This window comes from Haemaphysalis longicornis, unplaced genomic scaffold (genome assembly GCF_048455015.1).
Source record: "Haemaphysalis longicornis isolate Haplotype H1 unplaced genomic scaffold, Haemaphysalis longicornis Haplotype H1 scaffold_9, whole genome shotgun sequence".
In the NCBI taxonomy this organism is placed as follows: Eukaryota; Metazoa; Arthropoda; class Arachnida; order Ixodida; family Ixodidae; genus Haemaphysalis; species Haemaphysalis longicornis.
Window position 1 is genome coordinate 135,443,517 of NW_027526460.1, and position 12,658 is coordinate 135,456,174.

Consider the following 12,658-nt stretch of genomic DNA (forward strand, 5'->3'; position numbering starts at 1 on the left):
TTCTGAAGATAAACGCCTTTTTAGAGTTCTTTTTATCAGTGAAGCATTGCTGTCCTGTATCGTCCGGGCACTGTGCAGAAAGATGTACTCACAGATGTCACCGTAAAAGGATGCCACTCCAAAATTGATATCTTCGGGCAGTTGAGGAGCACGTACTGGGAAGAAAAATTGTTCACAAAGAGTTAACGTGACTTTCGACATGACGTGTATTTGTATACCGATTGCATTCCAAAATGAAGACAAACAACCCCGTGACCCCTCTAGCTCCTATTGTAGCAAAATACTGCAAAAAGATTTCAAACGTTTATATTCAGGGACTGGAGTTACAACCACTCCAGGGAAAATAAAGGCGCAAGACGGCAAGGTAAATCAGGTCACACACGTTTAAAACTGGCACTGGCGCCAAAATATAAACTCGAAAGATAGCATGAAGTTTGAAGTTTGAGGGTTATTTATATAAACCAAAACAAGATACACATATACAATGTACACAGGGACCCAATAATGTTGTCAAAGGGTCCCAACCCAATAATACTACACTTTTATAATAATTTGGCACTGGCAATCGCAGCAACAAAAAACAAAAATCACGCTATCACATGCAATTTTCAGACAAAAGATGTTGCTTGACACGTTTTTTAAACAATATAAAAGAAGAAATGTTCTGAATTTCGGCATTCAAACTATTCCAGCAAGTTGCTCCTGTGAATTATAGTGTGTTTTTTTCATAATTGGTGTAAATTTTAGGCAACAGAAGACATTGTGGGATGGTATCAGCGGTTCGATGAGAAGGGTCCAAGCAAACTGTGTTTATATTTAATTTGCGATGAAGAATTTGCAACATGAGTTGCGTTATGTTATACGTTACAAAATTATACACGTTAAGTACATCAAAAATTCAAACATATTCTCTATTTCGTTACTTGTAAAACGTAAAACAACTCGACGTGCTCGTTTTGGAACCACAGAATAGAACAGATGTGTTTTATATGTGCAGCCCCAGACTACGATAGAGTAATTTATGTGGCAGTGTACGAATGCATAGTATAAGAATGACAAGTGTGTTTGAAGTAAAGAAATGTCGACATCGCACAAGTACATGCAATCCATAAGACGCCTTTATGATTCAGTGAATTTGAAATGATTAACACCTAAAAACTTCGTGTTCTTAGTGTGGGCAATCAACGACGAATTATAAGTAAAGGGGGAGAGATCTTGCATGCATTTGGCCTCTGCGTGGAATACTATGTGAACTATCTTTTGAGGGTTGAGTTGAATGGCATTAGCTGAACTCCATGAATACAAGTTTTTGAGATCTTCATTGACTTTTGTTATTAAGTCTCTCTCATTACAGTCCGCAATTAAAAAGGTTCGTATCATCCGCGTAAAGCAGCATGCTGGCGTGAACTAGCTGAAAAGGCAGGTCATTATTATACAATAAAAACAATATAAGTCCAAGGATGGATCCCTGAGGAATTCCAAGATTTATAGATTTATTTCTGATTGGAATTAGAAAAATCCATTGTCTTTATATTTCCGCACTGAATCTACAAAAGTCAAAAGAGCTGTGCTAGTCGAATAGCCTTTCTTAAATCCGAACTGAACATTTGTGAGGATGTTATACTTTTGAAGGTACCCATTTAAACGAATAACGATAAGTTTGTCCAAAACTTTACTTAAAAAATGAAGTGTGGATATGGGCCGATAATTAGCCATTTTTCTTCTGCCGTTCGATTTAAATTTTTGAAGAACCTTGGCAATTTTCAGTCGGTGAGTGAATACGCCTGTGAGAAAAATATTGTTTATTATTTGAGGAAGGACAGATGATATATTATCTTTTACAAGTCTAATTTCGTGTGCTGGGATGTTGTCTACCCCCTTAGCAGTTGTGCGTAATCCTGATATCACTGAAGATACTTCAAATTCACCTGTAGGGTAAAGATAAAATGGGTAAGGTGAACGCGGTATATGGCTTGCGTCGTACTTTTTGATTCTAGGACTTTCCAATGAAGAGACATGTGTACTGAAGGCATCAAAAATTTCTTCGGGAGAATTGTCGGGAGAAAAAAAAAAGTGACGGCGACCATAGCACGCCCTGACAACCAGATGTTACGTCGCGCCACCGTTGGCACAAACAAAATTGCGTTGTTAAAGGGGCGGAAGTCTAACTTCTCAATACGTGACATAAAAACGCGGGCACGCTCACATTATGCTAAAACACGCCACGTAAAAACGCGGTGCCGAACACCCCACGGCAGAAACTGCGAAATGGGTGTATAAGGGATATCAGCTTTCTTCACAACGCTGGACATTTGACCACATTTTACTGGGCTAGCAAGAATGAGCGGTAAAGAACAAAGGAGCCAGATGACACAGCCGGTGTAGGTTTCATTTATAAACAGGCAGAGAAGGCACAAACTACCTGGATCAAGTGGTCAAGTGGTGAAGCTTCCTAACCATAGGCTTCACCACTGGATCAAGTGGTGAAGCCTATGGTTAGGAAGGACTTGTATGGACTAGAGTTTTATTCTAGCTGAGAAACATGCGGCTGTTCATTCGTCCCGTCCACGGATCAAGAACATATACTGGCGGTGAGCGCGACCACGGGCGACGCAGCGAAGCACGTCTCCGTGACGTCGGCTTAGGGATTCTCGTATTTGTCGTATGCTCCACTCGGGCTCGCTCTCGCTGAAGTTTCTTTGCGCTCGGTTGACTTTTGACGCTTGTCCGCACGATATTTTGCTTGTGCGCAACTTTTTATAATAAAAGAATTAAAATCGCGCACACTAGCTCAGGCCCGGACGTGAATTAAAGCATAGTTTTGATGCTGCTCCGGAAGAAACACTGCCGGCGTCGCCCTATTTCTTGCGAGGCCTGTCCTCTGCAGAGTGTGAAGAGTCGGAGTTATGCTTCAGCTCTTATATCCAGCAATCCAGCAAGCGAGTACATCAAGCCTTTAACACTGCAATCATGTCATAAGTGTGTGGGTTTAGGGTCAGTACGTTATTATGACGATGATTACGATAAAAATTCGGGGTACAAAAGCCGCCTTCGACTACTTTGGACGTAGCATAAACGTTTTCATTGCATTTGCATGTGAATAAACAACGCACCCTGCGGATATGCACGCACCTTCTTTCACGCAGCCATAACGAAGTCCAATTTGTGAAGAATGTACTCGGTAAGAATATGAATGTAAGCCTGAAGAAAATATCCACACGAACGTTGCGAGCCTCCCAAACGCCCCCAAACTTCCTAGTAGGACGTTTAGGACAGTAAATTCAATTCATTGGGCACAGAAAAAAAAAACCTTAATCTGATACAAGTCAACAACAACAAAAGAAATATAAGACAGCCGTTTTATTTCCCGCTGTGCGATGCGCGTGTAAGGGCCCGCTTCTTGGTGCGTAGCATTAGACTGTTGAATCTTCATAAGAGCACCTCAAAATACTTCAGGAAAGCCTACGCATTTGAATACTTATCGAGGACCTCTGAGCACTGAACCTCACAAGCTAGAAAGGACGCATTACACACTATCACCTGACCTATCGATGCTCTGAAGTTGTTCTCTCTCCCCTCGTATGTTGCAAACTTGTGCGGGATACAGTTTGAAATTATTCATAGGTGTCAGAACCTCGCTAAATAACTTAATTACTGGAAATACGTTTTTAAATTTACTAAAGCATCAAAGCCGGCGATTTCTATTACACGCACTGTAGCCGCTCACAAGCGGCGCGTAGGAGACGACAGCGGCGCGACACTCTAAGCCGACGGCAGAGCCAGGGGGCGCCACTCTTCTATCTCATCGCCAGTAGGAGGTGAAACGGCCCATTGAAGCAGACGCGGGCGAGCGACCAGATAATGACAATAAAAACCTACGCGGACTACATAGCTTCGTGGTTGCGACGGCGTACGAGAGGGTAGCTGCCACAATTGCATCCGAGGATGCGCAGAGAAATTTCGATCGCGGCATCCGCGCAGTTTCTTCTCCCGTGACAGATGCCGCTAACTTAACCTAGGGCAAGCGCTTGTGACGTCATGTGGCCGGGCTCAGGAGCGCTGTTTCCCTCGTGTCTTGTTCTTGCTCCGTGGACCCACAGAAACCCTTGTATTGACAGCAGACGTGAATTAGACAATATTGTTTTGTGACGGCAGCAAAGATGCCATGAAACGTGGTTGGGGAATAAGTGGTACAAGCTGCCATCCCTGAGCTCGTGCCGGGCAGCGTGCCAGCCACACCGTCGTCGTCCTACGTGCCCGGCCGTGGCTCCATGCGGCATTGTCCATGTAAGCCCCATGACAATACATACAACTGCACCGTGAACTACGTATTTATAAAAAGGAGAGAAAACTCAGCCTAATGTAAGGGGCCTCTTAGTGGCTAACTCTCACAAAAATGTTTCAAAGTAGTTCGGATAAAACAACGGTCACTGCCATTTTTATTAATCACACTCCGTCAATAAACGGCCATGCATTTACAGCCAGAAGGAAAGTTTGTAATTATGAGAAGAAATCAAAATAAGTGTTATAATCAATCCCTCTTGGCGAGCTAATTTTACCATTTTTTATTGTACCTACATTCCGTTAAGAGCTACAGAGTATTTACGCTTGCTCTGGAGCGATCGCATGTAATTCTATGTCGATGTGACTTCCGTTCACTCACGCTATTTGTGGAAGCCGAGACATATTCAGCTTCGCTGCAAAAATAGATATTTTGTTCCTGTTGACCGCGTACCAGTCTTAATAACACGGAATGTACCAGGGGTGCACCGAAGGCACCACTAAAATAATCAGAAATGGCAGCGAACCTGGCCAGGCCTGGCGAGCATGCCGTCCTTGCCGAGCCGCAGTTCGATGACAGAGTCACAGTAAATGTCACCACGGCCATCCTGTACGGGAGTGTTCTTCGGCGTTGATGTGTCATAGCTGCGGGGGTGAGGATACCAGTGCAGTTGAACTGCCTCGAGGCGGGCAGCCTCCCTGCGTCGGCATAGCCGGCAACAGGCGTCCAGTCCGAAGAGCGCCAGGGCTGCCACGATCCACTTCCACGTCTACTGTAGCAGGCCGCCACGCCAAGCCGCCAGAAGATCGCCACATGCACAGCCAGGGTTGCCGAGTGGGAAAAAGACACCCCACCCAAACTACGCTTCACATGGCTTTTCTGAAACGTCAGGTTTGACAAAATCTCGTCTGGTCGGGTGGAAGATTCATAGTTAAAGTGGCGGATCGCCTACCAAATGTTCATTAAAAAAATTGGCCGCGCATTTTCTCACTTCGTTGCGTACGATAATCTGCCTCCGCCCCTGTCACGTGAAGGTTTTCCCGCTCTTTCCCGCTCACGTCTCTCACTCTTCCCTTCCTTTTCGCAACTCCCACAATAAACACAGTACAGTATTGCTAAATTTAATTCCATTTGGCCACATTTCACTGCTGACGCCATCTACTAGACTCTTTTGTTACGGTTTAACTTGGAACACTACCACAAGGAGGCGCCGCGAACACTTTACATATTTTAAGCTCAAAACAATTCAGTGCAGATTTTTTACTTGCTATCAGAAAATTCAAGCAGTCTGGTATTTTAAATAAAAGAACAATGAAAATTTTATTTTGATGTCTGGCCTCAAATATGCCTGTCTTCTTTTTGCTCAATCATGTTGAGTAGTATGAACATTGCCACCAGATTTATTATTTTGAAGACGTTTTGCCGATTTAAATGTCTTTTTAAAGGAATTCTTTAGTCTTTTGCCGGCGGCTGAATCGAGGGATAGACAGAGAGACAGACATACAATCAGACCAAAATTTTCCGGTTTAATTAGCCCAAGAAAGGCAATCGTCTTTAAAGAGATGTTTCGGCTTCCTAACGGAAGCCTTGTTCACCAAGCCCAGTACGTCTGTTCAATGTTAAATGGTTAGCTACCCAACACCCTTTTGACTATGATATTATCTTTCCTCCGTTCACCCTGATTTGTAAAATTCCTACATTTAACCACCACAATACACCATAACCTCTGCTGAGCACTTGGCATTGCGTGACTCTACGAATTCTGATGACGAGCAAAGCTTTTAGAGTGCAATGGATCCAAAGTACACTTTCAGTGGACGATCTTTTCTCTAAAACTTTTCTGGAGGCAGATGCAGCAGATATTCCGGCGACTGGTTAGTACAATGTCAATGTTTTTTTTGTGTTTTATGATATGCACAGATAAACACCAAAGGTGCAGAGAGCCTTACTTCCTGAGCACTTCTTGAGGTTCCACGTGCTATCACACCTCGACAACTTTAAACTTCACCTTGTAGAATGGTCATTCTCCTCTACACGTGTATATACAGCACTTGTAGTAAATACCGCGACCATCATATGATCATTTTCTTAAACACGAAACACCAAACGGCCACATAACCGTGTCTTGGCGCTCTTTGGCCACAGAGGTTTTGGCGCCATAAACACCAACACAGTACTACTGCCATTACTACTACTACGGCTACGGCTGCTACTAGTACATACGGCGGAAGAGTACCGACAGCTACGGTTGAATAAACCGAATAATTTGCTTTTCTGCGGCCATATCTTTAAACTGTTATTCGCAGTTGCTCATCATCGCGACAAGAAATAATGATGTAGGCATCGATCTGGGGTGAAAGGCAAGGCATAGCCTGGTTGTTTCTAGTGAAACTGAAACCAAAGCTTGGGTGTAAATATCGCGTTGCATCGCCTGCTCTGAGGGAAAATTCCCACAGCACATAAACTGTATTGCTGGTCGTTCGTTGAGAATTAACGTTTACACATAAGCCAAATAAATTTCCAACAGATGCGCACGTAAAGGGACCAAGAGCGGAACCTTCACGATGCAAGAAAACTAAGCAGACAAAGCTTGGCGTCGCAGACTTCATTGCGCTGTAGCTTCCTAGCAACCAAATACATGAAAATACCAACGCATCTTGTAACGCCCATTTTTGCTAAGTCTGACTAAAATAATGAATGCTTTTTTCCAGGGCGCTACAAGTGGCCTCAATAGCCCATATGTTCTTTTCCCCCCTCAACTATCATTGCACATTAAAGCAATCTAAAAATCGAAAAGCATCTGCCACATTTTTTACACAGTCGAAATATGGTTTTCAAATCACAGAGGTGCTGTTAAAAATGCTTATTCTGCTCTTTCTCACAGAGGAAAACGATACCAACATGTAGCAATAAGACTGCAGCTCAAAAAAGAGATTTTGCTAGCGTTGTTTACATATACACACCTAAGTAGCGATCAGTAAACAATAATGGACGGCGGCCTCCACATGTTGCCTCATTAATGCCTCCATCGTAAGACACCGGAAGACAATGACAAATCCGAATAATGATATACTTCTTACACCTCATTTTTACTAGTACGCATAAGTTGTCAGCGTTTCTCCATAAAAATACTGCACCATTGCAGTTTTTGCCACAAATGCTAACCAAAGGCGGAGGGCGAGCTAAGCTTTTCCCATCCGTTAAAATGAGGCAATTCAGTCTTCTCGTTCTACCTGCTTGACAATTTGAGCTCAGCCGAACAACTATTCTTTATTGGTGCGAAGAATACAGAAATAAAATTAATCTTTCTGATATAAAACTCAGCCAGAAGCTGCTGCGTTAATACTCCCCTCCGCGGGAATTTGAAGTTAAGAGAGTTCATTTTATTAGCGGGGCCGTTGTAGCTGGCCGTGATGTGTGGTGCGTTTCGCGTAAAAAGTACCAAGAAAATACCAAGAAACCCCCGAGCGCGTGCCTCGCGGCGACTGCCGAGCGTCCCCGTCGTGCGGAGTGGCTTTATAAAAAAAAATTGCAAAAACCCAGAGCAGCGCCTCGCATTGCCGAGCAACCAACAACGCCCAGCCGGCGGAACACCAGCCCCGCGGAATCTCGACGCGACTCCAGGAACGCCCCGCATGCGCCGTGCACGTACTCGCCGCTGCTGCGCACAATGTGTCGTAAAGGGCTACCGCGCATTTAATGCTTTGCATGAGAAACACGACGATATTGATGCATACGGCGATGCCTAGTACTGGCTCAGTGCAAAGTGACCACGGAACATGTGTTCGAGATTTCGGCGCAAGCTAATGATCCCCACGTGGTCAAAATAAATCCGGAGCGCTCCACTACGGTGCGCCTCATCGCCTGTGTAGCTTCGACGCATTAAAACCTGAAATCAGTCAACATGTAAATAGAAAATTTCAAACTTGTACAAATTCAGTGCTCACGTAAAGAAGAAATCTTGCAGCTTAGCTGTGGTGCAAGCCTTGCGGGACTTAGTGCAAGCTTCGCCAGTTTTTATTTACGTTGTTTGCTAATCAGATATTTTTTGAAATACAAATTATTGTGTACACTCAAATGAAGCGCTTACAAACAATGATGTCTTCTAAAAATGAGCCCTTTGTAACTCAAGAGGAGACAGAAAAATGAAGCTATCAGGCTGATGTCAGCCCACTTCCGAGGTTTTTTTATGCTGACTTGTCATTATACAAAACAAACTGAAACTTCGAGCAAATTTGCCAAGTCGTGTAAAAGACGCCCCCTCGGAAAGTCAGCGTGGTTTCGGAAGCATTAAACCCAATTTGAAGATAGAATTTTTTTGCATTTAGAAAACAAAAAAGCTCGCGATTTATTGAAGAAAGGGCAGCTTACATCACTTTTCTGTGACACAAACACTGGAGCCTCGAAGCAGACCGCCACGTCAGGCCGCGGTTCAGGGTAGGGAACGTCATCTTCCCTACTGGCGTTAAGGAATTGGCACCCAGGAACGTGTTTCTCGGTGTTCACTTGAACCTTGAGTACTCCGCTGGCGAATGGAAACAAAAGCAGAAAGCAATATTTAGTTTGAAAAAAAAAAACTGCTTTCCACAACTTGCTAAATCCTGGCGCTATTTAAATTTTCTGATGCTAAGCTGTGATTAGTAGGGAATGAAAGCGCAGGCTATCCAGTTTTAAAGGGAAGACAATATTACGGTTGCTTCACAGCATAACACTTTTCATACATGTTCCTTCACACGTCCTAGCATCAGTCCTCTTGCTCATCTGCATGACACAGATGAATTACTTTTGATACCAAAAAAGCTTCCTGTGCACGGTTTACTCAAGTGCGCCAATGCTAAAAAATCTTAATTTTTACCTGGAATTAGTGGTTTTAAGCTACCCATGCGAAATATTAAAAATGAATGTAACTATATTCCGTCTTAAGGCAACAGCCCTTGTTAGAAGGGACAAGTTATAATATCCCTTCGATTAATTCTGACTTTGTCCTTCAGTATTTTCCGTACTAAGATAAAAAAGGACAAAAACAGTGTTCAAATTCCGGCTAGGATTGCTTAAACCGCACAGAGCCAACACAGCTTGACAGGAATCCGCCCAGATTATTCAACACGCAGACGCGCTACAATTTGTAACTTGGGAGGAGATACAAAGTTGCTATGAAAGGAAGCTTAGTTAACAAAGGGGATGCCAAGCCACCCACCTGAGGGGATGAAATATAGCCAGCACAAGAAACAGCAGCAGAAGATGATGAGAGTACCAGAAGAGATCATAGCACGATCTCCTGCGCCAAAAAAAAGCAAACAAAAATAGGTACCATGATTATTGCTTCCCTTCACTTGTGACTGCTACAGGTGTCATCCTGAGATGTTTAATCGGATTGCCAAGTAGACTAACTTGACATAAACGGCCCAGAATTTAATGTTCTTGATGCTTTTTAATCTTGTTAAACAGTCGCTGACGCATAATAGGGCCTACTAGGTTGGCAACTTAGATAGGTGTAGAGGTAATAAGCCAGTGGCTTTAGTTTTGTTAAATGATTGCACGTGTGTACGTTTTTTGTTTTCAGAGGCAACGAGAAATTGTATTTCTAGCTACACCCTACATATAAGGAAAATCACCCGTCGCCGTGACTCAGTGGCTAAGGCGGTGTGCTGCTAAGCCGAAGGACGCGAGTTTGATTACTGGCCGCGGCGGCCGCTTTTTTAATCGAGGCAAAAAGCGAAAACGCCTGTGCGTTCGACTTACTGGCTGACGTTAAAAATCCCCAGGGGTCAAAATTAATCCGGAGCCCTCCACTACGGCGAGCCTCATCGCCTGCGTTGCATCGGCGCGTTAATCATCACAATCAATCCATCAGATCAAACCAATCACCTATACTGCCACATAATCATGCAGCAGCTTTGTATAAATAAACAGATGGCGATGTTTTATTCACCTCTTGATTTCACGTTTAAGGCCAACCACGGCTATTTTATTTCAAGGCTACGCACGCACTCCGAGTATCTGTCCAACGCGACTGTATTTCTTCACTTTCACCGATTCTAACACTTAGGAGAGCACAGTGCAGAGCTTTCTTTGCTGGACGGGGTTCCCTAGATTTTGTCTCCCTTTGCTTAAACTTGATCTCAGTGGCATGGTTAACGTGATAGCATCCTTTCAAATAGTTTAATACCTAGACGACATATTGTGTCTGGCAAGAGCAGTTACTATACACTGCTTTCAGACCTTTAACAGCCTTTATTCGGCTGAGTGATTGGTTCGAAGCAAATTTATTGAAGTTAACATACAGAAATAGCCGACATATTTCCACAACCTCACAGGTTGTAAACAATGATCCTGTTTTTCTGCAGATGTTCAAATGTACAACTTGCACTTGACCCCATGTTGCAAGGGTTCTTGAGTAAAATATACCAGTGTGGTCAATAACAGGGGTTTTTCCTAGAATACACATATCTTACACACACATATGTGCGTAAGAAGCTCCGAAACGACGTGGGTTTACTCTAATTTTGAGAACTTCCTGACTTTCTAAGTTATGAGGCCATTTCCCGAAGCGTTAGGTTGCAGGATCCTCGGTTACGGCATGTACTGGTTTTTTTTTTTCAATTGTGACTCATTTCAAAAAGACAAAAGGAAGCCGAATTCTGAAAAAAAATTCTAAAAATATCCTTGATGTTACTCGCAGTTAGTAAATTAATATAAATAAATAAGCAGGTCACTTAGTTCTGACAAAGTAACTAATGTGTCATTTTGAAAATTTTTTTCAACGTGATGTCGAGCTTTCTAACGCAAAGCATTTGCTTCTACGGTATATATGTCAAATCAAGAGTTCACGCTGACATTTTGAAATACTACAGAAGATATGGTATTAGCTTTGTAATGCACAGCATTTGCTTCTACGACATACATCTCTCTATGCGATACCAAGAGTTCCCGCACACTACGAGAGAACCTTACGATTTTGTATATTGGGGAAATTTTTAATGTACTTCGCGAGGTAAGCTGAAAGCGGCCACACTAATTTCAGCACGGCTGAGATGAAGTACTCAGAAATGTTTGTTTTGTTTACAATTACCTCTTTCCGTCTTTATTTATTATGTATATTGTATCTGTATTTGCCTAAATGTTTCTCGTAAGTTTTGTTTTGTATTCGCGGTAATGTTATATAACTGTGTGCAAAGTGCAAACACCTGTCTGTGAAGCTATCTTTGCTGCAGGGCGTCGCCAGATAAGCCTACCGAAAGCTTTGGCTTGCCATCGACTAAATGTTTGTACACCTGTGAGTCAAATAAATGCCATTTCACCCGGTGTCTAACACTTCGAGACTTTTCCTCCGAAAGAAGCCCTTCATCTCTTAAACGAAGCGACGACTTTTGTGGGGGCGTTGCCTGGACATCTACTGCATGATCTCTGCTTATTAGAATTTGTTTCTTTTTGATAAAAATGAGCGCCATCATGAATTCCCTCTTTAGTAAAGTGCAAAACTTGAGGGAGAGAAGAGAGAGAGAACAAACTTTATTGAGCATTCTAGAGCCGTTTAGGCGCTTGATGGGGTGGTGCCCTCTTCTCGGGCCCCATATGTTTCCAGGTACTCCTGTCCTCTGGTGATCAGCGCGATCTGTTCTTCCAGGGCAGGGCTGGATAACAAGGTCTCCCATCGCTCAGGGTTGATGTGAGGGGAGGGGTAAACTTGGGAAAATTGCACTCTCCTATTATGTGCTGGAGTGTGCCCAGTTGTCTGCAGTTGGGACATTCTTTCTCATATCTATCCGGGTAGAACTTGTTTCGGAGGTAAGGGTGGGGGAACGACCCGGCTTGGATCTGTCTGTATATGACTTGCTGCGTTCTGCTTAGAGAATGGTGTGGTTCAGGATATCGCTTCCTCCCGTCTTTATAGTGATTCACTATGTCCCTGTAGCTCGTTATGGGTAGCTGTTCCTGCCCCTCTGCCCGGCTGATTAGTTCTCGGGCCTGTTGGTGGGCAAATTCATTGCCCTCCACCGAAGAGTATGCTGGCACCCATATTAGCTCTATTTTGTGGCTTGGTGGTACTTTCCTTTGGAGGATTCTCACTGCCTTATAAGAAACCCATCCTTTTCTGAAGTTCCTATATGCTTCTGGAATTCAAAAAACCAAACTTGCGCTACATCTCTTACACACTAGATAAACTCATGTGGTCGTTCTCTTGGTCCCGCCATCCGAAGGTCAGGTCACATTTGAATCGACTCTAAGTGTTCATCAGGGCCCGCACTGTAGAACCCACAAAATGATCAAGGTTCCCGGAGCTGCTGCGTGACTAAGCGCCCTTTCATTCAATTTTTCTTTGGCAGAAGTTCTAACGCGAGCTCAAGGTCTTGCTGCCGGCGGCTGATTCACTGC

General features: G+C 43.5%; 1 protein-coding gene across 1 annotated transcript in view; it reads right to left on the minus strand.

The window, feature by feature from the left end:
• LOC144151405 (NADPH oxidase 4-like) overlaps positions 1 to 12,658 on the minus strand; it is a 162,797-nt gene that overhangs the window by 35,212 nt on the left and 114,927 nt on the right. Inside the window, exons 8-11 of the mRNA XM_077682445.1 lie at positions 9,480 to 9,560; positions 8,654 to 8,807; positions 4,809 to 5,051; positions 93 to 155 (exon numbers count right to left, since the gene is read on the minus strand). Of these exons, the coding sequence (XP_077538571.1) occupies positions 93 to 155; positions 4,809 to 5,051; positions 8,654 to 8,807; positions 9,480 to 9,560 (541 nt within the window). The remainder of the gene's footprint in view (positions 1 to 92; positions 156 to 4,808; positions 5,052 to 8,653; positions 8,808 to 9,479; positions 9,561 to 12,658) is intronic.